The sequence below is a fragment of the Vipera berus genome, assembly GCF_964194415.1.
Source record: "Vipera berus genome assembly, chromosome: W".
In the NCBI taxonomy this organism is placed as follows: Eukaryota; Metazoa; Chordata; class Lepidosauria; order Squamata; family Viperidae; genus Vipera; species Vipera berus.
This window is the reverse complement of record NC_138210.1, coordinates 75,592,819-75,619,138: the sequence shown is the minus strand read 5'-3', so window position 1 is coordinate 75,619,138 and position 26,320 is coordinate 75,592,819. Positions and strand designations below refer to the sequence as shown.

The window sequence follows — 26,320 nt, the reverse complement described above, 5'->3', positions numbered from 1 at the left end:
ATTATTCAATTCTATATTCTATTCAATTCTATATTTTATTATTTTGTTCTATTCTATTCTATATGCAGTCCTCGACTTACAACAGTTCATTTAGTGACTATTCAAACTTATAACGGCACTGAAAAAACTGACTTATGACCGTTTTTCACACTTATGACCAGGGCTTTTTTTCTCATAGAACACCCAGAACGGAGTTCCGGCACCTTTTTGGGATGGAACCTTGTAGGGTAGGCAAGGTGGGTTGTATGATATGTGTGAGTTCCGGCACCTTTTTCTTTTACAAAAAAAGCACTGCTTATGACCATGGTCATGTGATGAAAACTTGGACGCTTGGCAACTGACTTGTATTTACGACGGTCACAGCGTCCCGGGGTCCTCTTTTGCACCTTTCTGACCAGCAAAGTCCACGGATTCATTTAACGACCGTGTTCCTAACTTCACAACTGCGCTGAACAACTGTGGCAAGGAAGGTTTAAAAAAATGGGGCAAAACCTCACTTTACAACTTAGCAACAGAGGTTTTGGGCTCCACTATGGTCGTACGTCAAGGACCACCCCCACCCCCCCCCCCCGTGGCTGGAACAAAGCAGAACAATTTATGAGTCTCCAAAGGATGGATTTGCATTCGATGCTGTAATTATATTAAATTTAGAAAAGTAGTACCTTTTTTTTTAAAAAAAGGGTCTAATTTTCATGAAAGAAAAGCAGAATTGGTTACATGAGATTAGATCATCTTTATTGTCATTTTTTACTGTGCGCACAACGGCACACATTAAAAATAAAATTTAGTCGCTTGCTCTCCAACTGTACACATACATAACACACATTTAAAACATACTATGTACAGCATATGTATAGATCGGGGTCTTCAAACTTGGCCCTTTTAGGACATTGACTTCAACTCCCAGAATTCCTCAGCCAGCATGAGGAAACTATGACCCTTTGATGACTTGTGGACTTCAACTCCCAGAATTCCTCAGCCAGCGTGAGGAAACTATGACCCTTTGATGACTTGTGGACTTCAACTCCCAGAATTCCTCAGCCAGCGTGAGGGAACAATGACCCTTTGATGACTTGTGGACTTCAACTCCCAGAATTCCTTAGCCAGCGTAAGGGAACTATGTCCCTTTGATGAGCTGTGGACTTCAACTCCCAGAATTCCTCAGCCAGCGTGAGGGAACTATGGCCCCCTTTAGGACTTGTGGACTTCAACTCCCAGAATTCCTAAGCCAGCGTGAGGAAACTATGACCCTTTTATGACTTGTGGACTTCAACTCCCAGAATTCGTGCCTGGCTGAGGAATTCTGGGAGTTGAAGTCCTCAAGTCATAAAAGGGCCAAGTTTGAAGACCCCTGGTGTAGACCTACACCCTTACATATGAATAACATGTAAATGTTAATCTCTGTCCATCTTGAATACATAGCGGAAGGAGGAAGCTTTACATCCTGGTTGGGTTTGCCAAGGAGGATGGGAAGTGTAGTCCTGCCCTTCTGGAACGCACAAGTCCAGGAGAAGGGAATTTAGGGGGAGCTTAGGAGGAAATTGGGGGCGGCACACGAATCGCGCCTCTCCACGACCACCTTCGCTGCAGCTTGTCTGTTCCAAAGCAAAATTCAGAGCGCAATTTTCCAGGTTTCACCGTGGCAACCCAAAACTCTGTGGTGAAAAGTAGTTGACCCCTTCCTCGGGCGGGGTCCTCCACGTGCCTTGGACTCCAACCGCTATGAGCCTCAGCCCCCTTCCGGCGGGGGCAGAAATGGGAGTTCCAGTCCAACCTATTCAGAGAGCGCCATGTTGGGGAAGCTGTTCGGGATGAAGATGGTTTGAAGGCATCTCCACCTCCTTCTGGGTTGTCTTCTCTGGCTGGCCGGTGTGTGTCTGCCTTCCCTGGGTGTATGGGGTGGGGTTCTCCTCAGGGGAAAGGATTCTCCGGGGGCAGGTGGAGGCTGGCGTCCAGGAAGATGATGAGGGTGCCGATGGAGGTGAAGACCACGAAGGTCCAGAAGAAGAGGCGGTCCACCACCAGGGCCACGTATTCCCAGTCTTCCTTCAGCTGGAGGGGGAGGGGGAGGGGCATCCATGGATGGGTGGGCGGGGGGCTTGGAAAGACCCCCTCCGCCATACATGGGAGCCCAAGGGAGGCTACGAAGGGGTTGGTGTGGGCAAGCGGCCTCAGCAGGGAGCGTGTCAAAAAAGTCAAGATGGCCACCATGGCGAGATCAAAGTCCACCCTGTCCATGAAAAGGGTTAGGGTGTTGATCTCGTAGTGGTGGTGGACCCTTGAGCTTTTGAACCCTCAGAGGATCTGGGGGTTGATTTTCTCCTTCCTTCCTTCCTTCCTTCCTTCCTTCCTTCCTTCCTTCCTTCCTTCCTTCCTTCCTTCCTTTTCTATTTCTCTCCTTCCCTCCTTCCCTCCCTCCCTCCCTCCCTTTACTCTCCTTCCTTCCTCCTTCCCTCCCTCCTCCTCCCTCCTTTTTCTCCTTCCTTCCTTCCCTCTCTCCCTTCTCTCTTTCCTTCCTCCCTCCCTTTTCTCCTTCCTTCCTTTCTTCCTCCCTCCCTCCCTTCTCCTCCCTCCCTTTTCTCCTTCCTTAATTCCTTCCCTCTCTCTCCCTTCCTTCCTTCCTCCCTCCCTCCCTTTTCTCTTCTTCCTTTCTTCCTCCCTCCCTCCCTCCCTCCCTTTTCTCTCCTTCCTTCCTTCCTTCCTTCCTTCCTTCCTTCCTTCCTTCCTTCCTTCCTTGGGAAGAATCCAGAGAAAGAAATATTTTGGGAAATATTAAAAAGGCAGAATATTATATTTCCCCAAAGGACCTTAACGGCAGAAACCAACCCCCCCCCCCCAATTCTCCCTGCCCCAAACAGAAACCAGGTCTGCAGAAATGCAGATGTGATAATCCTGTCAGAAAGACTGGAGTCAGGAAGCTCGGCGCTGATGGGATTAGAAAGACAAAGACCCCTAGAAACAACAGTCCCTCACACCAAAAAAATCCAACACTCATCAGCCAGGCCCCCCCACCCCCCACCCCCCCAGGGAAGCAGGATCTGACCTTGGGGACATAATAGGATTAACCCACCCCCATCAGAATACCAGAAAGGCAGACTCAGGTCAAAGTTCACGCCGGGGGAACAACTCGAAAGAAAAGCCCAAGAAGGTATAAAACCCCACTCCCTAATATTATGTGCTCTTTCCCCCCCCCCCCCAGAGTTTGTCCGGCTCTGCTCTCCGATAAACTGCAACCTTCTTTCTGAAGCGGTCTCCATTTTGATTGTTCCCGGCTTGGACTGGATCCTGATGAAGACTTTTCTAGCCACGGTCCCTCCCTCCCCAACTCACCGCATCGTAGTCTTCCTGCTCCTGCAGCTGCTGGGCGACGTACAGGACGGCGTCCACGGCCGACTTCAGCTCGGGGGGGAGGGCCAGGCCGTGGCTGGGGCCGTCAATGAACCGTCGCAGGTCCGTGGAGAAGGCCTCCGGCTGGAACCTTGGAGGAGAGGAGGGGGCTTGAAGGGGGGAGGGGCTCCTTCCGCACAACCGGCCTGAGGCTCCGGCCCCGTCGCTTTAAAATAAATTCCCAGAATTCCCCAGCCAGCAGGGGCGGGGTGAGAGGAACCCACTCCACCGCCTGCTTTGCGCCCCAGAAAAATATCCCCAGAAGACTCGGCCTCCCCGGCTGGCTTTTCTACCTTCCCAACTACCTTCTGACGGGATGGGGTTGGGTTTTTTTTAAAACTAGTTTTAACTTTAATATGTATTGATTTTATGGGCATGATGTTTAATGGCTTTTTAATTTTTGTATTCGATTTTTATTGTGTATTGCCCTGTTCACCGCCCTGAGTCCTTCGGGAGAAGGGCGGTATAGAAATCAAATTATTAAATTAAATTAAATTAAATTAAACTAACTACCCAACACTTTGGCGTTGCCTTTGTGCAAAGTTGTCTTGCCCAGATACGCAGGAGGGCAAACAGGCCGTTCGAAAAAGGGCTGAAAGTGGGAGGCGCTTTCGATGTGAGCACAACTTCCATTTTGGGAAGTACCCCAAATTATTCCTCCTTCCCTGTCTCTCGTTCCCTTCCACCTCCTTCCTCTCTCAATTCCTCCTTCCCTCCTTCCTTCCTCTCCCTCTCCCCCTCCCCCTCCCCCTCCCTCCCTCTTTCCTCCCTTCTCTCTCTCCTTCCCCCTCCCTCCCTCCCCCTCCCTCCCTCCCTCCCTCCGCTTTCTCCCTCCCTCCCTCCCTCCACTTTCTCCTTTCCCCTCCCTCCCTGCTTCCTTCCCTGCCTTCCTCTCCCCTCCCCCTCCCTCCCTCTTTCCTCCCTTCTCTCTCTCATTCCCCCTCCCTCCCCCTCCCTCCCTCCCTCCACTTTCTCCCTCCCTCCCTCCACTTTCTCCTTTCCCCTCCCTCCCTGCTTCCTTCCCTGCCATACTCTCCCCTCCCCCTCCCTCCCTCTTTCCTCCCTTCTCTCTCTCATTCCCCCTCCCTCCCCCTCCCTCCCTCCCTCCACTTTCTCCCTCCCTCCCTCCCCTTTCTCCTTTCCCCTCCCTCCCTGCTTCCTTCCCTGCCTTCCTCTCCCCTCCCCCTCCCTCCCTCTTTCCTCCCTTCTCTCTCTCATTCCCCCTCCCTCCCCCTCCCTCCCTCCCTCCGCTTTCTCCCTCCCTCCCTCCCTCCACTTTCTCCTTTCCCCTCCCTCCCTGCTTCCTTCCCTGCCATACTCTCCCCTCCCCCTCCCTCCCTCTTTCCTCCCTTCTCTCTCTCATTCCCCCTCCCTCCCCCTCCCTCCCTCCCTCCACTTTCTCCCTCCCTCCCTCCCCTTTCTCCTTTCCCCTCCCTCCCTGCTTCCTTCCCTGCCTTCCTCTCCCCTCCCCCTCCCTCCCTCTTTCCTCCCTTCTCTCTCTCCTTCCCCCTCCCTCCCTCCACTTTCTCCTTTCCCCTCCCTCCCTCCGGATTCCTTTCCTGCACCAACCCCCCACCCCCCGGGCACCTGCTGGGCTTGGAGAAGTCGTAGGCGGGGGTCCGAATGAAGTACTCATTGGCGTGGTGGCAGCCCTTCACTGAGGTCTTCCGGGGGGGTGGAGGGGGCGCCTGGAGGGGGGTCTCCAGCTTTGGTCGCCGCAGACGCAGATAGGGGGGCAGCTTGTGGATAAACACCTGGAGGAGGAAGACGAGAAAGTCGCTCTGTCTCTCCGCTTTTTCACCTGACCTCCAAAACTGTCCAGGTACAAAGCAGGGCTTTAAAATATCACAATTTGCACGGTGCAAAGTTGTTGTTTTTTTTAAAAAAAATGTTGTTAATACAGGGAGTCCTCCACTTACAACGGCTCCTTTTACTGACGAGACTGAAAAATGTGATCCCTGGCCATTTCTCACACTTACAACCGTGATCAAAATTCAGCCGCTTGGCAACCGTCTCGTATTTACAACGGTCGCAGCCGCCCGGTGGGAGGGTGTCATGCAATCCCCTTTCGCAATCTTCAGACAAGCAAAGTCGATGGGGGAAGCCGGGTTGCCTTAACGGCCACGTTACTCGCTTAACGGCCACAGCGATCCGCTTAACAGCTGTGGCGAAAAAGGTCGTAAAATGGGGCGAAACTCACTTAACAAAGGTCTCACGTGAAAACTGAAATTTTGGGGTCCATTACGGTCGTAAGCTGAGGACGACCCATATAATTTTTTTTTAAAAAAAGTGGGATAAATGGGGGAGAAATCACAAAAGGTAGAATAGAGGAAACGGAGCGCAAAAAGTCAAAATGGCGGATGCGACAGACATTTAAAAAAAAGCAGAGCTTCCGCTTCGTGGTTGCAGCCTGTTTGCCCCCCATGCAACCCTCAATCCTGATCTTCTACCTCCGTCGATGCCCACCAAGATCGCCTTGGCTGTTTCGGCAGCTGCAGCACTGTCCTGGCTCAGGCATCACACGTGCCACCCCCCTCCCAGGACACTCAGATCCGACTCACGGCGGATCTCTCGCCGATGCCAGAGAGGGAATCGGTGGAGGAGCAATGGCTCTCCGGCTCTCCTCGGAGGTGCACACTGGATCCCACTAGAGCAGGGGTCCTCAAACCTGGCCACTTTAAGACTGGTGGACCTCAGCTCCCAGAATTCCCCAGCCAGCCCCTTTCTTTGAGGAGGGAGCTGGGACAGGGGAGGACATGAAACAGGGCAGGGGTCTCCAACCTTGGCCACTTTAAGACCTGCGGACTTCAACTCCCAGAATTCCCCAGCCAGCATACTCACTGTGGCCCTGCTTACTCTCTTATAATCCCTTCCTCTCCAATCTCTCCACTTTAAGGGATAGGTGGGGGAAAAAGTCCAGAAGTCTTAATGTGTCTAAGTTTGAGGACCCCTGCACTAGAGGCTAACTCCATGGGATCGACCCATCAGTCAAATGGAGGCCAGAGGACCATATGGGAAGCGGAGATAATAAGTATTAAGCTACTAATAGAGAGAATATTTGTGGATCGGGATTCAAATCTGGCGTCCTTGGTGCTCTCTGAGCTTGGTGGTTTTCTTGCAGACGTTTCATGACCCAAACTAGGGAACATCATAGAAGAGGAGGAGGAGGAAGAGGAGGAGGAGGAGGAGGAGGAGGAGGAGGAGGACTGGGGGGGCCTGGGGGGTGTCTGAGCTGGGTGGTTTTCTTGCAGACATTTCATGACCCAACGAGGGAACCTCTTCAGTGCTGGTTAATGTTCATTGATGATCATCACACTGGTGATGTTGTTTAGTTGGGCCATGAAACATCTGCAAGGAAACCGCCCAGCTCAGATTGCACTAAGGACCTTCCAGGATGACCTTCTCGCCCGCTTTACCTGCCTCACCCAGAAGGGCATTTTGTAGGAATTGGGTGAGCGATGGTGAATGTTGAGCACCACCACGCTGAGGATGACGGAGAAAGTGACCAAGATCATGGTGAACATCAGGTACTTGATGATGATGGGCACCGCCAGGGACGTCTCGGGGACCTTCTTGGCCAACAGGAGCAAGAAGACGGTGAGGGTGAGGAGGGCGAAGATGGAGAGAGTCATCTTCTCACCTGGTTCAAGGAGAAAGAGAAGTCAGACAGGTGCGGCTCAGCCTGAACCCTCCCCAGAAGTCGGCGCAGGCAGAAGAAAAATGGGCTCGCCCTGAAGTCCCCCTGAAGGAGAACCAAACTGCAGGGACCCCCCTCTGAAGTCCTGGGTTCAACTCACAGGAGATGACCCACTTTGACCTCACCAGAATAATGACAAGAATGGAATAGAATAGAATTATGGGATAGAACAAGAACAAGAACAAGAACAGAACAGAACAGAACAGAATAGAATAGAATTATGGGATAGAATAGAATAGATTAGAATAATAAAATACAGGATAGAATAGAATAGAATAGAATAGAATAGAATAGAATAGAATAGAATAGAATAGAATAGAATAGAATAGAATAGAATAGAATAGAATAGAATAGAATAGAATAGAATAGAATAATAAAATACTTCCTGACAGTTAGAACAATTAACCAGTGGAACAACCTGCCTCCAGAAGCTCTGAATGCTCCAACACTGGAGCATTGAATAGGCGCTTTGGAGAATAAGTCATGGATTCAACTCACAGGACACGTCCCACTCTGATCTCACTAGGAAGTGTTGGGAGGGGGCAAATTAAGGATAGCTTCCTTTTGTCCTCCCCATGGGATCCAGGGGTGGGGGCAGGAACTGGGGGCCAAGGACATAACCATTCCCATAAAGTCTGGTGCACCTAGATGGCCTTTCACCTTGAGAAGGTAGAATGAGGAGACGAAGAAGGACAGCCGTTTAGGAATTCAATGGTTTCCCTTCAGCAACTCTTCACAAGCACTGCCCCCCCCGTCCCTCTCCCTAAAAAAGGACCAGCTCTACTTTGGGGCGCCTGGGAGGACGCCCCCCCCCATGGAGAAGCCTCCCCAGACCTAACCACAAAATTTCGACTGCTGGGACTCCGCAGCCTCTCCGCGGTTGCGGAAGAAGTTCCCAGCCGTAGAAAGGGGTGGTTTTGGGTGGGGGGATTTAGGGTACCAGGAAGGAAATGATCTCTTGCCATTTCAAGCGGACAAGCTCAAAGGGAAGATGCACCCCCCAACTCACCGTGGCCATCATGCCACGGTCAATTTGCCGTGGACAACTCATCATGCCCAACTCGCTCTAGGACAATTTGACAATTCAATTTAATTGTTTAAAATATTATTTTATTTTCTGCCATCCGTATTTCATTTTTGTCCTCCCTTTGGCATCTTTTCCTTAATGTTTCTATTCCACCATTTCTTCGATAATGGTGTAATTCTTGTCCCGCGTCGAGTTGTCCTAGCCCAGGGGTAGGCAACCTCGGCTCTTTTACGACTCATGGACCAAATCCCAGAATTCCTGAGTCAGCTATGCTGAGTTGAAGTCCACGAGTCATAAAAGAGCCGAGGTTATCTATCCCTGTCCTAGCCTAACCCCTGTGCGCTGCCACGAAAGACACCGGAGTTCGCTCGCAGCCAGCTCACCAGCATCCGGCGGGAGATAAAACACGAAGATGGCCAGGATGGTGATCAAGATACAAGGAATGATGACGTTGATGAGATAGAAGAGCGGTTTGCGACGGATGATGAGGTAGAAAGTGATATCCTCGTAAAGCGGATCCTTCGGATGAGTGTTTTTGCGGGACGGTTTGTGATGGATCTCCCACTGCCCGTTGTCTGGGGAAAGAAAGGAGGGGGGACCTCTGAAAGGAAGGCTCCCGACCCCATACGTCTCCTCCAGTTGGGTGGGGGGTTCCCCTCGGCCGAGAAGCCCCCTTGTTCTTTGAGCAGACTGAGGAAGGGCCCCAAGAGACAGAGCTGAGCAGAGCCGGGGACTTCGGAGGGGAAATAATCTGAGCAGAATGGAGGATTTTGTGGGTAAATCCTGAATTCGTTTGACCCAGGATAGAAGGCCGCCCTGCTCTAGATCTTTTTGAGGATGGCTTAAGAGACAATATGGACATTGATTTGAGGCCGGGAGATCAAAACAGTCAAGATGGCAGCCGCAACTGTGCAATTGAAGCCTGTCCCTTTTTAAAAAAATAGACCTCGCAGATCTGGAGACAACTCCTATGTATCGCTTGGACGGCAAAGGTGACTAACAAGCAAACATTGGAGTGCGTAACACCAGGCAAGGCAAAAATCACAAAAACTGCATCTCGCTTACTTTGGCCATGTCGTGTGGGGGAAATCGCTGGAAGAAGCATTTATAGTGGTACCTTGGTACTCAACTGTTTTGAAATTCATCGAATTTGGTACTCAGTGCATTTTGACGTGAAAATTTTGTCCCGCTACTCATTGTTTGTTTGGTACCCAATGCAAAAGCTAGAACTTGGTGTCGGCTACCTTGCGACTCACTACATTATTCCTTATGGGAAAAATTTGTTTGGTGCTCACCATTTTTGGTACGTATAAGGCCGTCCGGAATCAATTAAGGATGAGTACCGAGGTACCAACCACTGTATGTTTGGAAGAGTTAGTGGGAAAAGGAAATCAGACCATCCAAGAATACTGTCATTATCAAAGCTGACAACAGCTAGAGTAGAGGTCCCCAACCCCCTATCCATGAACCAGTACCAGGCCGTGGCATGCCAGCAAACAAGCAAAGCCCCATCTGTGGGATGCAGGCAGTATGCAAAACCACACCCTGTCTCGTCTGAGGAAACACCTTTCTCACGGCACCGGTCCCTGCTGCCCAAGAGGTTGGGGACCTCTAAGCTAGAGTATAGAACAATTCAAAAGAAGCAGTGCAAGATCAGAAGACGGGGAGAGACCCCCTGGCCCTGAGAATCGCCAACAGTATGGACACGGCAGAATGGATAACATCATTGTCATCATTACTATACAGTCCCTCTGGACACTCGTCCTTCGAGGGAGACGTTGTAAGGCAGACATGTCAAACACAAGGCCCGGGGGCCAGATCCGGCCCGCGAAGTGGTTTCATGTGGCCCGCGAAGCCATCCTGGAAACAGTGAGAGAACGGCCCCCACTGCCTTGGCCCTGTGCCAGAGACCCTCAGATCTGTCCCACTCCTGCCCAGGCCCCCATAGGTACCCTTGATGCGAACGATGTAGAGCTGGCCACGCCCACCTAGTAGGCCATACGCACTCTAGCCATGCCCACCCAGTAGGCCACGCCCACCCTGGCCATACCCACCCGGCCCCCTGAGGGCAACCGCAATGCTGATGCGGCCCTCAATGAAATTGAGTTTGACACCCCTGTTGTAAGGAATGAAAACGAAGCAAAATTGCATTGACTGCGAACTGAGGATGGGGTTCCCGTGAAAACCCTTCCTTGGTTAATTGAACAAAGCTGGTGTATGGGGTTCGTGGGACACACCCAAGGACCATGGATTTCTATCACGTACTTGAGTCCGCGCAGCAAACAGGCAAGCATCCCCGCCTCTCAGCGTATTTTCCTCACCAATAAATGTGTTCTCGTATATTAAGATCTCCTTCACCTCCTGCCCGCTCCCGTTGATGGGGTGCAGAAGGGTGAGTTCCGAAGCGTCGTACGTGTACGAGCGGAACACCATTGTGCAGTTTTGCCAATCGAACGGGAAGTAGGACACCTGCAATGCCACAAAAAAAACAACAGGGGAAAAAAAAACCAGGAAGTATATGCCACCTTGGCGTAGTCCATTAACCACATCTTCCTTTATGAAACACAAGTAGTCCTCAACTTACGACAATTGGGACCGCAATTTCCATTGCTAAGTAAGGAGGTTGTTAAGAGCCGTGGTGGCGCAGGGGTTAAAATACAGGACAGGCAGTCACTGACTCACAACCATTTATTTAGTGACTGTTCAAAGTTGCAACGGCACTGAAAAAGTGACTTATGACCATTTTTCAGGCTTATGACCGTTGCAGCATCCGCATGGCCAGGTGAATTAAATTCGGACCCTTGGCACCTGATTCATATTTATGATGGTTGCCGTGTTCCAGAGTCATGCGATCCCCTTTTGTGACTTTCTGATAAGCAAAGTCAAAGGGGAAAGGCAGATTCACTTTATGACTGTGTGGCTCACTTAACAACTTCAGTGATTCACTTAACAAATGTGGCAAGAAAAGTCATAAAATGGGGCAAAACTCACTTAACAAATTTCTCACTTAACAGCATAAATTTGTGTTCATAAGTTGAGGACTCCTGTATTGCAGGCTAACTTTGTTCACTGTCAGCAGTTCAGTCCTGAGGAATTCTGGGAGTTGAAGTCCACAACTCATAAAAGGGCCAGGTTTGAGGACCCCTGCCTTAATATCACCCATTCCCATGGTAGGCCGAACTACAAAGCCCATCGTGGGCAGAGAGGCAAGGGCTGGGGGCGGAGTCTAACCTGGATGCTGCAGCTGCTCCGATAAAGGGCCGGGGGCTGCCACTGGACCCTCCCGTTGTAGTGCACAAGGACATTCACGCTGAGAGCGATTTCGAAGACGCCGTCATTACTGGAGGGAAAAGAGAAGAAAGACGCCATCATTGTTGTGGTCAGAAACACAAAACTGCTTCGACTTTCTACAGAAAAATGGATGCTCGAAATCGTTCATCGGAGTATTGCAGCCATTTTGTAGCCAAGATCCTTAATAAAAGAACCCTTTGCTTCAACCCAATGGGAGTCGAGGATCTTTCTTTTCTAAAGGACTGAATTGGGGCAGGTCTGACACTGGTGGTTATTCTTTTCTTTCTCTTGCCTCCGTCCTTCCCGCCCCCCCAAGTGTCAAATCAAAGAGCAAAGGGGAGGCTCCTGTCAGCTCCAACATCCCATCCCACCCTAACAGTTATCGACGAGGCCAGCATCAAGATGCTAGTACTCATGAAGGCTCACTTGTTCATGAGAACGATATCCGGGAGCCACACTTTGTCTGCATCAAGTAGGATAGATGTGATTCCCTCAAATTCAGCCGGATCCCAGGTGAGCCGGTAATCGATCCATTCCTGAGACGGACAAGGAAAGCCAGGCGAGGAAGGTGATGGAATAATCAAGCAGAAAAGAGGAAAAATTACAGGCCAGCCGGTAAGTTAAAGAATGATGTTAAGGTACAGGCAGTCCTCGACTTTCTACAGATCATTTAGTGACCATCTAAAGTGACAACGGCACCAAACAAAAGTGACTTACAACCGTTGTTCATACTTGCAACCGTCACAGCATCCCCATGGTCACGTGATCAAAATTCAGACGCTTGGCAACTGCCTCGTATTTACGATGGTCGCAGCATCCTAACCCTGTTTTCGACCTTCTGACAAGCAAGGTCAATGGGGAAGCCAGATTCACTTAACGACCACATTACTAACTTAACAGCTGCAATGATTCACTTAACAAGGGTGGGAAGAAAAATCATAAAATGGATCAAAATTCACTTGACAAATGTCTCGCTTGGCAACAGAAATTTTGGGCTCACTTGTGGACGTAAGGCGAGGACTACCTGTATATGGCACAGTGTCAGACTTCAGGAAGGAGGTAATAGGCAGAAATGGTTTCTCTGGATACCTTCACTTTTGGCAACCCAGATGGAGCCGCATTGATGAGGTCAACTGCCCAGGAGCGCTGCGCTTCATAGCTGTTATAGGCAACATCCCTCTTGCTAGGGGCCCAGAGTCCCTCCCCACAATCTCTCTACAGCTGTCCTTGAACCCCTGTCTTCCTCCTCCCCCCCAAATAGCTGCTCTTCCTTCTATTCCAGCTTCAAATTTCTCCTCCTGTTCGATCCTCTGCAATCAAGAAAGTTTGAGAAAAGTATCCTTGCTTGTCTAAGACTATGGCAGAGGCAGCAATTGTCCGCGGAGGGCAAAAAAGTCGAGATGTGCGGTCTGCTTATTTATTTATTTTACTCACCTGATCCATGTAGACCTTTGTGGTCAGCTCTTCATCTTTCTCATTCTGAAAAGAAGACAAAGATGCCTGGTGTCCATTTGGGTCCTTTCCAGAGCCCCCATATTGCCGGGACTTTCAACACTCCAAAAAAAGGAAAAACATCCTCCCAGGAAGAGCCAGTGATTGAGGGAGGAGGTGCTGGACCCGCTTCTGTGGCGGATGGGTTCATGCAAAGGCTGGACTCCAGGCCTTCATCTGGAACCCAGCACTGAGCAGGGGGGATTGACTAGATGACCTCGGGGAGCCCTCCAAACAAGCATAAGTGGCCTGGAGATTTCCTCTCCTCTCCTCTCCTCCCCTGTCCTCTCCTGCCCTGTCCTATCCTATCCTACCCTACCCTATCGTATCCCCCAAATGACCCAGCTGGCTTTTGTGCCTAAGGCAAGACTAGAATTCACCTTCTCCTGGTGATTGGCCCAAAGTCACCTAGTCGGCTTTCATGCTTAAGGCGGGACTAGAACCCACCGTCTCCTGGTGATTGGCCCAAAGTCACCTAGTCGGCTTTCATGCTTAAGGCAGTACTAGAACTCACTGTCTCCTGGTGGTTGGCTCAAAGTCACCTAGTCGGCTTTCATGCTTAAAGCGGGACTAGAACTCACCATCTCCTGGTGATTGGCTCAAAGTCACCTAGTCAGCTTAAGGTGGGACTAGAACTCACCATCTCCTGGTGGTTGGCTTAAAGTCACCTAGTCAGCTTTCATGCTTAAGGCAGGACTAGAACTCTCCGTTGCCTGGTTTTTAGCTTTGTGCTTCAATCAATGGCCCAAAGGGGCTTTCATCCTTCCAATGGTCAGGAAGTAAGATCGGCCGATCCAGCAAATGGACACAGAGTTGCCTGGAGCCTTGGTGGAGCAGTGGGCTAATGCCTCCTTAAGTAACACCAGCTGCCTGCAATTAGTGCAGGTTCGCGTCCCACCAGGCTCAAGGTTGACTCAGCCTTCCATCCTTCCGAGGTAGGTAAAATGAGGACCCAGATTGTTGGGGGCAATAAGCTGACTTTGTAATAATGCCGTTTGGGGCCCCCCCAAAAGCCCTAATAAGCAGGCATATACATAGAATGAAGGCTATTGCTAAGCACATTGATTTGTGCTTCCTAGATTGTAAGCCGCCCTGAGTCTTCGGAGAAGGGCGGGATATAAATGGGATTAAAAAAAACCCTCAATCCCAGCCCTCCCCATCCTCAAAGTGGATCAGCTGGTATTTTTTTTAATCCCATTTATATCCCGCCCTTCTCCGAAGACTCAGGGCGGCTTACAATTTAAGCACAAACCAATGTGCTTAGCAATAGCCTTCATTCTATGTATATGCCTGCTTATCTCAGAGACCAGGGGGACAAGCCCTCTAACTGTCCCACAGTTCCTAAAACGCCCCAGTTCCCACCAGGCGTGAGGGAACGCCAGCTCCAGGCAAGATGGGCAATGGATGATGAGTTATTAATAGCCACCATCTCAGCTGTTGCAGCTTCCGTTGGCCTGTTGAACGGCCGGCATCAGGTGTGCAAACCTCAACATATGTCTTACATATTTGGGGGGTGGGGGGCTCAGCCCGTGACTCGCACCCAAGGGGGGGGACAGAGAAGCCTGGCCGTGCCCAAAAGACCGCCAGGCGACCTCATATACTCAGGAGGAAGAACGATGGCACTTCACGCCCCATCCTCCCCAGCCGCTCCCTATTGGCCTCGTTTGGAGTGGCGGGGTGGGAGCCAGGGGTCCTCCAGAGGCTGCTGAATCATCCAAAGAGCCATTTGTCGGGAATGGTACAGGATCTCCCCCCTTGAGCAGGGGGTTAGACTAGAAGACCTCCAAGGTGCCGCTTCCAGCCCAGCTATTCTGCATTTGGCATTCCCGGTTGCTTCGCAGCGGGGCCGAGGACGAAGCGAGTCGGGGCTCGGGGTGGGTCAAGTCCGGGGCTCCCCCCCGTGCCGCCCTGCCCCCCCCCACTTACTAAGCTGATCAGCTGCGAGAGGGACATGCCCACCCTCACCGGGACCTTGTGGGAGACGCGGCGGATCGGCAGGACGGTGGCGTAGTAGTTCCGGAAGAGCCGCGTTCTCAGGCGCCCCTCGACTTCGGAAGCCCCCGCGGCTGCAGAGGGGAGAGAAGGGGGGGCTGCTAAGGGGGGGGGAAGAGGAGGGGGGGAGACGGGCTGCTCTTGCTGCGCCCTGAGGGCGCACAGGTCCAACCTTCCACAATCTGGGGAGAAACTCGAGTTCAAAGACGGGTGTGTATGTGGGGGGGGTCCCCCGGCTCTCAGCCCCCTCCCCCGAGGCCTACCTGAGACGGCCAGCATCCAGAGGAGACCCCCGAGGACCACCACCACCCCGAGCATGGCGTCCCTTCGCCCGCCGACCCGAGCGCTGCCTGCTGGCCTCAGAGACGCGGCTCCAGAAATGCCGGGGAAGGGTCGGGTCGAGTTCTCCGGCAGTGGGGGGGGGGGCGATTACCCAGTTGCCGAAAGTATTTCCGCCCGGCCAGCTGTCCCAGGAAGGGCAGCCAAAGACGGCCGGAGCCTCTCCGGTTGCAGCCGCGGGGCGGGGGGCGTCCAGAGGGAGAGGACCCCCCCTCCGGGCTGCGCAGAGAAGGGAAGGAGGGGCACACGGGAAGGAATGCAGCCCCCCACCCTCCCAGGGGAACAAGACCAGGCTGAGCCCCAACCGGAGGGTCCCGGCCGGACGATCCGCCCGGCAGTTGGCACCGCTGCCGCCTCGCCCCGCCCCGCGCCGGACTGCAGAAGATCTGGGTTCAAACCAGACCGACCCAATTTAGTGTCGGGAGCAAATCAGGGGGGCTCAGCTAAGCCCTCCCGCAGATATCTCGGTTTAGCGCTCCCATCATCGCCAACCGGCTAGTTGGGGGGTGGGGTGGGGTGGGCAGCAGTACCCCAAAACTCCCCCCCCGTTTTGTATCCCGTGAAGCGGTGGGGGCTTAATTCACACTTCCCAAATCCCAGGGCCAGCAAGAACGGGGAAACCTGGGTAGGAAATAAGAAGCGTCGGAAGGGGCCGTGGCGGTCATCTAGTCCAACCCCGAGATCGGACCAAACGGCCCGTCCAATCTCTTCTTACAGGCCTTCAGGGATCGGAGCAGCTACTACAGCTTCGGGTGGCAAGTCGTTCCGCTGGATAATCGGCAGGCGATTTCGGAGTCGGAAGCGCGTGGATTTCTGAAGCCCCTGCAACCCCCAACCACACGCCCACCCCCGAAGACCAAGTGCGCAAAAAACAGAAACAAAGACAACCCTGTAGAAAGTATCCTTTATTTTAAGGTGACGAGGGGGGGGTCGGGGGGGGAGCGGCCTGATCCTTCGCCCCAGGGATTGGGACGACGGCTGGACAATTTCTCATGCAGGACCGAAGGCGCGTTCCCGCAATTATTGCGAATATTAATGGAGATTATTATTATTAATAATATTATTGCTTTTCAGTGGGGGTGGAGGGGAAGAGGACAAGGCTGGGAGGGGGGAAGAGGCGGGGGCGGGGGGGCGGAGCCAAGGAAGCCAAGCCCCGCCTCTCCGGCCGCGCTTGTCAAACTTCGGCTCTTGCACCGCGCAGAAGGATTTTCCCTGAATTGCGCCTGCATTGCGCCTGATGCGTTCCGGAGCGCAGCGGCATCCAAGCTCCCACCCGGGTTTCCCAAGGAACGGGGGTCCCGCCTTTAGGATTTGCATGACCCTCATTAAGGATAGTGCTCGCGAAATATCCCAAACCGTGGCCACTTTTAAGACTTGTGGACTTCAACTCCCAGAATTCCCCAGCCAATTACGAAAATTCGTAATTCCTAATTCAGGCGTAGGAAGCGGTGTGTGTGTGTGTGTGGGGGGGTCTTCTTGAAATAATCACTTTAAACCATCCAAATAATAACACAGAAGCAGATTAGAGGATCTGTACCTCTAATTGATCCCCCAGATGGGGTGGTGGTGGGGGTAAAGAGAGGGAACTCTCTGAATTGTACATCCAAGGGAGAATCAGAGAACAGGAGTCTTTCAGCTTGGCAACTTTAAGACTGGTGGACTTCAACTCCCAGAATTCCTCAGCCAGCGTGAGGGAACTATGACCCTTTCATGACTTGTGGACTTCAACTCCCAGAATTCCTCAGCCAATGTGAGGGAACTATGTTTAATTCCTTTTAACTTTTGTACTGTTGTTTTTATTGTTGTTAGCCGCCCTGAGTCCTTTGGGAGATAGGGCGGCATATAAGTTCCAAAAATAAATAAATAAATAAATAAACTATGACCCTTTGGTGACTTGTGGACTTCAACTCCCAGAATTCCTCAGCCAGCGTGAGGGAACTATGGCCGTTTGGTGACTTGTGGACTTCAACTCCCAGAATTCCTCAGCCAGCGTGAGGGAACTATGGCCGTTTGGTGACTTGTGGACTTCAACTCCCAGAATTCCTCAGCCAGCGTGAGGGAATTATGACCCTTTAATGACTTGTGGACTTCAACCCCCAGAATTCCTCAGCCAGCGTGAGGGAATTATGACTCTTTAATGACTTGTGGACTTCAACTCCCAGAATTCCTCAGCTGGCGTGAGGAAACTATGGCCCTTTGATGACTTGTGGACTTCAACTCCCAGAATTCCTCAGCTGGCGTGAGGGAACAATGACCCTTTTATGACTTGTGGACTTCAACTCCCAGAATTCCTGAGAATTGTGGGCGTTGAAGTCAAGTCTTAACGTGGCCCAGGTTGGAGACCCCTGCCCTACAGGGCTGGATGGAGGCAGAGCGGAGGACGGATAGTGGATTAAGACGGTGGGAGACTGGTTTGCTTCGGAGAGTTTTGGGGGGGCGGGGGGGGCGAGGTCCTGCCTGGAGGAAGCAGATCCATCCCGTCGTTGTTTCAGGTAGACTAGACTACAGCTGGGAGGGACCTTGGAGGTCCTCTAGTCCAGCCCCCCGCTTTTTGATCTCTCTCACACACCCACAGGGACAAGGCAAGAGGTGAGGAAGCCGCCCCTGCCCCAGGCTGATCCGCAGGCTCCAGGGACCCCACCCCACCCCCCGCCCCCGCCCGCAATCTCCCACCCCCAGCCTCATTTATTGCCTGCAAAACAAGGGATAGGTGACTTCAGGCTCCTGAGAGATGGGCAGAGGGACAGATCAGAGGCGGGGTGGGGGGAAAGGCAGGTGAAGACCCATAGAAGAGACCCCCCCTCCCCGCACCACGCCCTCCCCCCCCCCAAGGTGCCCGCGGTATGGCAAGCGAACGATCCCCCGCAGCCCTGCGCCGGGGTCAGAGCGCTGCCACCCAGTGGCCACACGAGGTACTGCAATTTCCCGGGTCTCGCTTTTCAAGGACGAGGACGCGCCGGAGAGGCGTGCCGCCGCCTGGTGGCCAAGAGCGGAGTGGCACAATTTGGGGAGGGGGGGTGGGTCGGTGGAGGGGGGACGGCCACAAGTCTCCGGCAGGCGAAAGGGGGCTTCGGTCCCCGGTTTGGACTTTTTCCTGCCCGTAGAAGTGGGGGGGGGCAGATTTTGACTTCCCCCACCCCAGCCCTCCAAAGTCACCCTTTTGGTCTTTTGATTGGCACGGTGTCAAATCTGCAGAGAGGGCAGCAAGGGGAGTTTCCTTGGCGGGGGGGGGGGGCGGGAAGAAAAAAATAATAATTCCTTCCCCCGTTTCAAACTGCACCCTGTGTTAGAACAGCAGGCGGAGGAGGGGGAAGGTGACCCACTGCCTGGTTGAGGGAGGGTCTCCGGCTAGGAAAGGACCCCCCCCCACGCTCCCTCAGCTGATGACAAGCCTCCTTTGCTTGCTCCGCTCTCCCTTCGGCTGTCAAATCCGACGTGAAACCGTAGATAAAGTTGGCAATCTCTGCATTGAGGACAAGGTCACCCACCCCGGGGGCTGAACAGAGCACGGATTTAAAAAAACGAGGGGAAAAAGAGAAAGGGAAGAAAAACCATCTCTGAGAAATAGAAGATTGTTCTGGCGTAGGCAAAAAAAGAGAAAGTGTCGCTTCACCCTGGCTTCTTTCTTTTTTGGTGGGTTTTTTAAAAAAAGTGAATATACGGTTTTCCCTTTTCTGCGTTCTCTGCTTCTGGAGACGGTTTTGGAAGCGGCGTTGCTAGCCCCAGGGGGCGAAGCACCAGAGATCCTGGGGCCCGTTGGCCTGGAAGACGGGATCCACTCCGGCCGCGATCGGGACAGGCGCCAGGAGAGGCCGGAGAGCCGCGGTGGGTCTGTCGGGGTTGGGGACGGGTGCGTCAGAGAGACGGGCCCCATCGTGGCCCCCCCAGCTTGGGACAGGAGAGCCTGGCGGTTCGTCCCTCTGTCTCTTTTCACCCCGGAAGGGAAAATCCCCCGGTCAGCGGATCTCCTCAGCGGATCCTTTGCAAGTCCGGCATCCCAGAGGCTGGGATCAGGTGGGGAGCCGTCCTGAGGACCCGTGAAGGTGTGTTCTGGAGGGGTTGGCGGTCGAGAGGGGTTGGCAAGGGGGGGCCCTGGGGGTGGAGGAGGAGGAGACAGCCCCCACCCGATCGTCAGGACTACGTGGCTGCGGCTTCCTTGCCGGGTTGCCCATCGCCCTCCTCGGCTTTCTTGGCCAGGGCCTGCTCGAAGAGGTTGTGCAGCGACGGCTCACGATACAAAGCCACTGCGGGGAGAGAGAGAGAGAGAGAGAGAGAGAGAGAGAGAGAGAAAGAAAGAGAAAGAAAGGGAAGGAAGGGGAAACGAAAGAAGGAGACAGGAAGGAAGGAAAGAAAGAAAAAAGAAAGAAAGAAAAAAGAAGGAAGGAAGGAAAGAAAGACAGGGAAGGAAGGAAGGGGAAAGGAGGAGACAAAAGGAAGGAAGGAAAGAAAGAAAGAAAGAAAGAAAGAAAGAAAGAAAGAAAGAGAAAGAAAGAAAGAAAGAAAAAGAAAGAGAAAGAAAGAAAGAAAGAGAAAGAAAGAAAGAAAGAAAGAAAGAAAGAAAGAAAGAAAGAAAGAAAGAAAGGGAAGGGGAAAGGAAAGGAGTCAGGAAGGAAGAAAGGAAAGAAAAAAGAAAGAAAAAAGGAAGGAAGGAAAGAAAGATGGAAGGAAGGAAGGGGAAAGGAGACAAAAGGAAGGAAGGAAAGAGAGAGAAAGAAAAAGAGAAAGAAAGAAAGAAAGAAAGAAGAAAGAGAAAAAAGAAAGAGAAAGAAAGAAAGAAAGAGAAAAAAGAAAGAGAAAGAGGAAAAAAGAAACAGAAAGAAACAGAAAGAAACAGAAAGAAAGAAAGAGAAAGAAAGAAAGAAAGAAAGAAAGAAAGAAAGAAAGAAAGAAAGAAAGAAAGAAAAAAAAGAAAGAGAAGGAAGGGGAAAGGAAAGAAGGAGGAAGGAAGGAAAGAAAGAAAAAAAGAAAGAAAAAAGAAGGAAGGAAGGAAGGTAAGAAAGACAGGGAAGGAAGGAAGGGGAAAGGAGGAGAGAAAAGGAAGGAAGGAAAGAGAGAAAGAAAGAAAGAAAGAAAGAAAGAAAGGCAGAGAGGAAGGGAATAAGGATGGGAAGATGCATGGAAGGAAGGAAGTTCAATGAACGCGCCAGTCAGCAACCAGCAGCTCATCAAGAAAACCGCCTTTCTTTCCTTCCTTAAAACAAGGCCGCCTCCGGAGCCTCCTTGCCCCCAACCCTCCCCCCCCAGCCCCCCTCCAGCCCCCCCCCAGCCCCCCTCCGGTCCAAGCCTTGCTCTTGCCCAGCTCCCCCAGGCCCCAAACCCACCTTCCAGCAGTTTGGGGAGGAAGTGGGCTGAGGCCTTGGTCTTCTTGACTCGGTTTCCCTTCATCAGCTGCCCGTCCCTGTTGATGCCCAGGTACCACGATCGGCCCGATTCCCTCTGCCGGTACAAGGTGGAGGAGTAGGTGACGTAGTAATTCTCAAAGACGTTCTCCTTAAAACGGCACTCGGCGGTGAAGTGAGCCTGGGGGGGTGGGGGGGGCAGGGGGAAAGTTAGGCCCTGAAGGAAGAGAAGACCCCCACCCAACCCCCCGCTGGACCCCTTCCCCTTAGTCAAAGTGCCCGGCTGCCCTACTGCCCACCAGTCGGGAGAAGGGATCAAACGGAGATTTAGTTTCCACGTGTTAAGTCAGAGGTGGGGAACGACGGCCCCTTTATGACTTGTGTACTTTAACTCCCAGAATTCCTCAGCCAGCCCTCAGGAATTCGGGGAGCTGAGGTCCACGAGTCGTAAAGGGGCCGTCGTTCCCCACCCCTGGGATAAGAAAAGAGCAGGGGATTTGGCCCGACGGCCTTCAAATGACTTTGAGCAGGGGGTCTTCAAACGTGGCCAACTTTAAGACTTGTGGACTCCAACTCCCAGAATTCCTCAGCCAGCTGGCTGAGGAATTCTGGGAGTTGAAGTCCACAAGTCTTAAAGTTGGCCACGTTTGAAGACCCCTTGACTTTGAGCCTGATCTAGCCTGTAGTGCAGGCAGAAAACAATAAAGTAGCTACTTTGAACTCTACACTTGTACGTCTGGCTGTTTGCGCCTGACCAGGTGCTCAGAACGAACGAGGATGTGAAGCGTGAGAAAAGAAACTACATAGGACAAAATTTGGAGGTTCAAACCCTTCATTCTGGGGGTTAGGGGTCCTTCTGAAACCCCTCTGACTGGGTTGCCCTTTTTTTTTTAAAAAAAGTTCTTATTAATTTACAGGTAGTCCTCGGCTTACAACAATTCATTGAGTGACCGTTCAAAGTTACAGTGGCGCTACAAAAAAAGTGACTTATGAGCATTTTTCACGCTTACGACTCATATTTATGACGGTCGCAGTGTCCCAGGGTCATGTGATCCCCTTTTGTGACTTCCTGACAAGCTGAGATGTCTGAAATGGGATAGGGTTTCCTTCCTGAGCAGGGGGTTGGACTAGATGGCCTCCAAGGTCCCTTTCAACATTATATTGTTATTTTTATTGTTATTGTTATTGTTATTGTTATTGTTATTGTTATTGTTATTGTTATTGTTATTGTTATTGTTATTGTTATTGTTATTGTTATTGTTCGCGGTGGCTCAGTGGGTTAGGACACTGAGCTTGTCGATCAGAAGGTCGGCAGTTTGGCGGGTCGAATCCCGAGTGCCGCGTAGCAGAGTGAGTGCCTGTTACTCGTCCCAGCTTCTGCCAACCTAGCAGTTCGAAAGCAGGTAAAAATGCGAGTAGAAAAATAGGGACCACGACGGTGAGAAGGCAACAGTGTTCCATGCGCCTTTGGCGTCTAGTCATGCCAGCCACATGACCACGGAGACGTCCTCGGACAAGCGCTGGCTCTTCGGCTTTGAAACGGAGATGAGCACCAGCCCCTAGAGTTGGAAACGACTAGCACGCATGTGCGGGAGAACCTTTACCATTATTATTATTATTATTATTATTATTATTATTATTATTATTATTATTATTATTATTATTATTATCATTATTATTATTATTATTATTATTATTATTATTATTATTATTATTATTGAAATGGTATAGGCTTTCCTGCCTGGGCAGGGGGCTGGACTAGATGGCCTCCAAGGTCCCTTTCAACATTACTACTACTACTACTACTACTACTACTACTACTGAAATGGTATAGGCTTTCCTGCCTGGGCAGGGGGTTGGACTAGATGGCCTCCAAGGTCCCTTTCAACATTACTACTACTACTACTACTACTACTACTACTACTACTACTATTGAAATGGTATAGGCTTTCCTGCCTGGGCAGGGGGTTGGACTAGATGGCCTCCAAGGTCCCTTTCAACATTACTACTACTACTACTACTACTACTACTACTACTACTATTACTACTGAAATGGTATAGGCTTTCCTGCCTGGGCAGGGGGTTGGACTAGATGGCCTCCAAGGTCCCTTTCTACTACTACTACTACTATTATTATTTATTATTATTATTATTATTATTATTATTATTATTATTATTATTATTATTATTATTATTATTATTATTATTATTATTATTATTATTATTATTCCCCTTCATGGATTACTGCCTTGTCGTGGCGAAGGGGCTTGCGTAATTCAATGAAGCTATGAGCTATCCCGTGCAGGGCCACCCAAGACGGACAGGTCATAGCCGAGAGTTCTGACAAAACGTGATCCACTGGAGAAGGAAATGGCAACCCACTCCAGTATCTTTGCCATGAAAATCCTATGGACAGTACCAAAAGGCAAAACGATATGACGCTGGAAGATGAGCCCCTCAGGTCGGAAGGCGTCCAATATGCTACTGGGGAAGAGCAGAGGGCTAGTACTAGTAGCGCCAGAAAGAAGGAAGCGACTGGGCCAAAGCCGAAAGGACGCTCAGCTGTGGATGTGTCTGGTGGTGAAAGGAAAGTCCGATGCTGTAAAGATGTTTTCTCCATAGGAACCTGGAATGTAAGATCCATGAATCAAGGAAAGCTGGACGTGGTCAAACAAGAGATGACAAGACTGAACATCGACATCTTAGGTATCAGCGAACTAAAATGGACAGGAATGGGTGAATTTAATTCAGATGACCATCAGGTATACTACTGCGGGCAAGAATCCTATGGAGTAGCCTTCATAGTCAATAAAAAAATAGGAAAAGCAATACTGGGATACAATCCTCAAAATGACAGAATGATCTCAGTTCGAATCCAAGGCAAACCATTCAATATCACAGTAGTCCAAGTCTATGCCCCAATCACCAGTGCTGAAGAGGATGAAATTGACCGGTTCTATGAAGCCCTACAGCACCTTATAGAAGTAACACCAAAAAATGATGTCCTTATCATCATGGGGGATTGGAATGCTAGAGTAGGAAGCCAAAAGATAACTGGAATAACAGGCAAGTTTGGCCTTGGAGTACAAAATGAAGCAGGGCACAGGCTGATAGAATTTTGTCAAGAGAATACGATGGTCATAGCAAACACTCTTTTCCAACAACCCAAGAGACGGCTCTACACATGGACATCACCAGACGGTCAACACAGAAATCAGATTGACTATATGCTCTGCAGCCAAAGATGGAGAAGCTCTATACAGTCGGTAAAAACAAGACCAGGAGCTGACTGTGGCTCAGACCATGAGCTTCTCCTTGCAAAGTTTAGGCTTAAACTGAAGAAAGTAGGGAAAAGCACTAGGCCACTCAGGTATGAATTAAATCATATCCCTGTTGAATATACAGTAGAGGTGACAAATAGATTTAAGGAATTAGATCTGATAGACAGAGTGCCTGAAGAACTATGGACAGAGGTTCGCGACATTGTACAACAGGTAGCAACCAAAACCATCCCAAAGAAAAAGAAATGCAAGAAAGCAAAATGGCTGTCTGAGGAAGCTTTGCAAATAGCTGAGGAAAGGAGGGAAGCGAAAGGCAAGGGAGAAAAACATAGATATGCCCAATTGAATGCAGAATTCCAGAGAATAGCTAGAAGAGATAAGAATGCCTTCTTAAATGAACAGTGCAAAGAAATAGAAGAAAACAATAGAATAGGGAGGACCAGAGATCTTTTCAAGAAAATTGGAGAGATGAAGGGAACGTTTCATGCAAAAATGGAACCACTGATTGGTTCAAAATTGGGAAAGGAGTCCGGCAAGGCTGTATACTGTCGCCCTGCCTATTTAACTTATATGCAGAGCACATCATGAGAAAGGCAGGGCTAGATAAATCAAAAGCTGGAATTAAGATTGCCGGAAGAAATATCAACAACCTAAGATACGCAGATGATACCACTCTAATGGCAGAAAGTGAAGAAGAACTAAAGAGCCTCTTGTTGCGGGTGAAGAAGGAGAGTGCAAAACTTGGGTTGAAACTTAACATTAAGAAAACCAAGATCATGGCATCTGGCCCTCTCAATTCCTGGCAAATAGATGGGGAAGAAATGGAGGTAGTGACAGATTTTGTTTTCCTGGGCTCCAAGATCACTGCAGATGGGGACTGTAGCCAAGAAATTAAAAGACGCTTGCTCCTGGGGAGGAAAGCCATGGCAAATCTAGATAGCACACTAAAAAGCAGAGACATCACCCTGTCAACAAAAGTGCGTATAGTCAAGGCTATGGTCTTCCCAGTTGCAATGTATGGCAGTGAAAGCTGGACCATAAGAAAGGCTGAGCGCCAAAGAATTGAGGCCTTTGAACTACGGTGCTGGAGAAGACTCCTGCGAGTCCCTTGGACTGCAAGGCGATCAAACCGGTCAGTCCTAGAGGAGATCAACCCTGACTGCTCTTTAGAAGGCCAGATCCTGAAGCTAAAACTCAAATACTTTGGCCACCTAATGAGAAGGAAGGACTCACTGGAGAAGAGCCTAATGCTGGGAAAGATCGAGGGCAATAGAAGAAGGGGACGACAGAGAATGAGGTGGCTGGATGGAGTCACTGAAGCAGTAGGCGTGAGCTTAAATGGACTCCAGAAGATGGTAGAAGACAGGAAGGCCTGGAGGAATGTTGTCCATAGGGTCGCGATGGGTCGGACACGACTTTGCAGCTAACAACAACAACAACAACAATTATTATTATTATTATTATTATTATTATTATTATTATTATTATTATTATTATTATTATTATTATTATTATTGAAATGGTATAGGGTTTTCTGCCTGAGCAGGGGGTTGGACTAGTTGACCTCCAAGTTCCCTTGTCTTCTGGGGTGTTGGCTGCTCCTGCCAGTTTGGTGTCACCTGCAAATTTGATGAGTCCCCCTTCTATTCCCTCGTCTAATTTAAATCATTAGTAAAGATATTGAAGAGTGCTGGGCCTAAGACGGAGCCTTGTGGTATCCTACTGCTTACTTCCCTCCGTGTGGATGTAGTCCCATATAACCATGTCGTATAGTATAGTAATAATAATTCTAAAAATAATTCTAAAAATAATCCAGCCTTGGCAAAGGCCAGGAATTTTAAAACAGGCACGCCGTCTTTAAAGTCTCTTCCTTTCCCTAACGGCCGACTGCATCGGGAGGCGAGTTTTTTTTTTTTTTTTACAAAAAGGATTAAAGGCAAATCCGTGTTCCTACTGCTGGTAATCTCTCGGTAAATTCCTCCATTCCATTCGTCCTAAAACAAGATTTTCCATACCAACCTCCTCTTCCCCCACCCCATCCGCCCGCCCGGATTTAGGGCAAATTTTGGGTGTGTTTGTGGGGTTGTGTGTGTGTGTGTGTGTGTGTGTGTGTGTGTGTGTGTGTGTGTGTTAATAGCAGGGACCGTCCACCAGATGGCGATGCTCTTCCCTGCCTGTCACCCCAATAATCCAGCTGGACTCTTTGCCTTCCGAGAATGGAAGGAAGCCATAACATTAATCAGAGCGAAATGTCCCGGCACAAAACATCCTTTGCCCCCCCTCCATCTCTGCTGCTTTTGGGGCGGTGGGTGGGGGAAGATCAACCATCCTGGATACGTGTATAAAGGAGGAGGAATAAAACACATGGAGGAGGATAAGAAATGTAGGTGGTCCTTGATTTAGGACGACAATCGAGCCCCAAATTTTTGTTGCTAAGCGGGACAGTTAACAGAGATTCGCCCCGTTTTATGACAGA

At 50.5% G+C, this 26,320-nt stretch overlaps 2 protein-coding genes across 2 annotated transcripts in view; both read right to left on the bottom strand.

Annotated features, from left to right (window-relative positions):
- Window positions 1-889: 889 nt before the first annotated feature.
- Window positions 890-15,272, bottom strand: LOC308676012 (acetylcholine receptor subunit beta-like). Its single transcript, XM_081341708.1, has 12 exons — window positions 15,149-15,272; window positions 14,820-14,959; window positions 12,837-12,881; window positions 11,829-11,938; window positions 11,343-11,451; window positions 10,433-10,580; window positions 8,495-8,686; window positions 6,804-7,027; window positions 4,975-5,141; window positions 3,331-3,478; window positions 1,181-2,052; window positions 890-931 (listed from the first exon to the last, which is right to left on the bottom strand). Exons 1-11 carry the CDS (start codon window positions 15,201-15,203, stop codon window positions 1,912-1,914), a joined length of 1,479 nt encoding a protein of 492 aa, XP_081197834.1. The 5' UTR covers window positions 15,204-15,272; the 3' UTR covers window positions 890-931; window positions 1,181-1,911.
- A 4,019-nt stretch (window positions 15,273-19,291) lies between these two features.
- LOC308676811 (fibroblast growth factor 11-like) overlaps window positions 19,292-26,320 on the bottom strand; it is a gene marked incomplete at its 5' end in the record, with an annotated part of 28,879 nt that continues 21,850 nt past the window's right edge. Inside the window, 2 exons of the mRNA XM_081342841.1 lie at window positions 19,292-19,468; window positions 20,546-20,744. Coding sequence (XP_081198967.1) covers window positions 19,362-19,468; window positions 20,546-20,744 — 306 coding nt within the window. The 3' untranslated portion in view covers window positions 19,292-19,361. The remainder of the gene's footprint in view (window positions 19,469-20,545; window positions 20,745-26,320) is intronic.

Coding starts and splice junctions, on each gene's coding strand:
- LOC308676012 (XM_081341708.1), bottom strand. CDS start 15,203: ATGCTCGGGGTGGTGGTGGTCCTCGGGGGTCTCCTCTGGATGCTGGCC. Junction 14,960..15,148: donor CTGGATGCTGGCCGTCTCAG/GTAGGCCTCGGG, acceptor TCCCCTCTGCAG/CCGCGGGGGCTTCCGAAGTC. Junction 3,479..4,974: donor GACTTCTCCAAGCCCAGCAG/GTGCCCGGGGGG, acceptor CTCTCCTCCAAG/GTTCCAGCCGGAGGCCTTCT.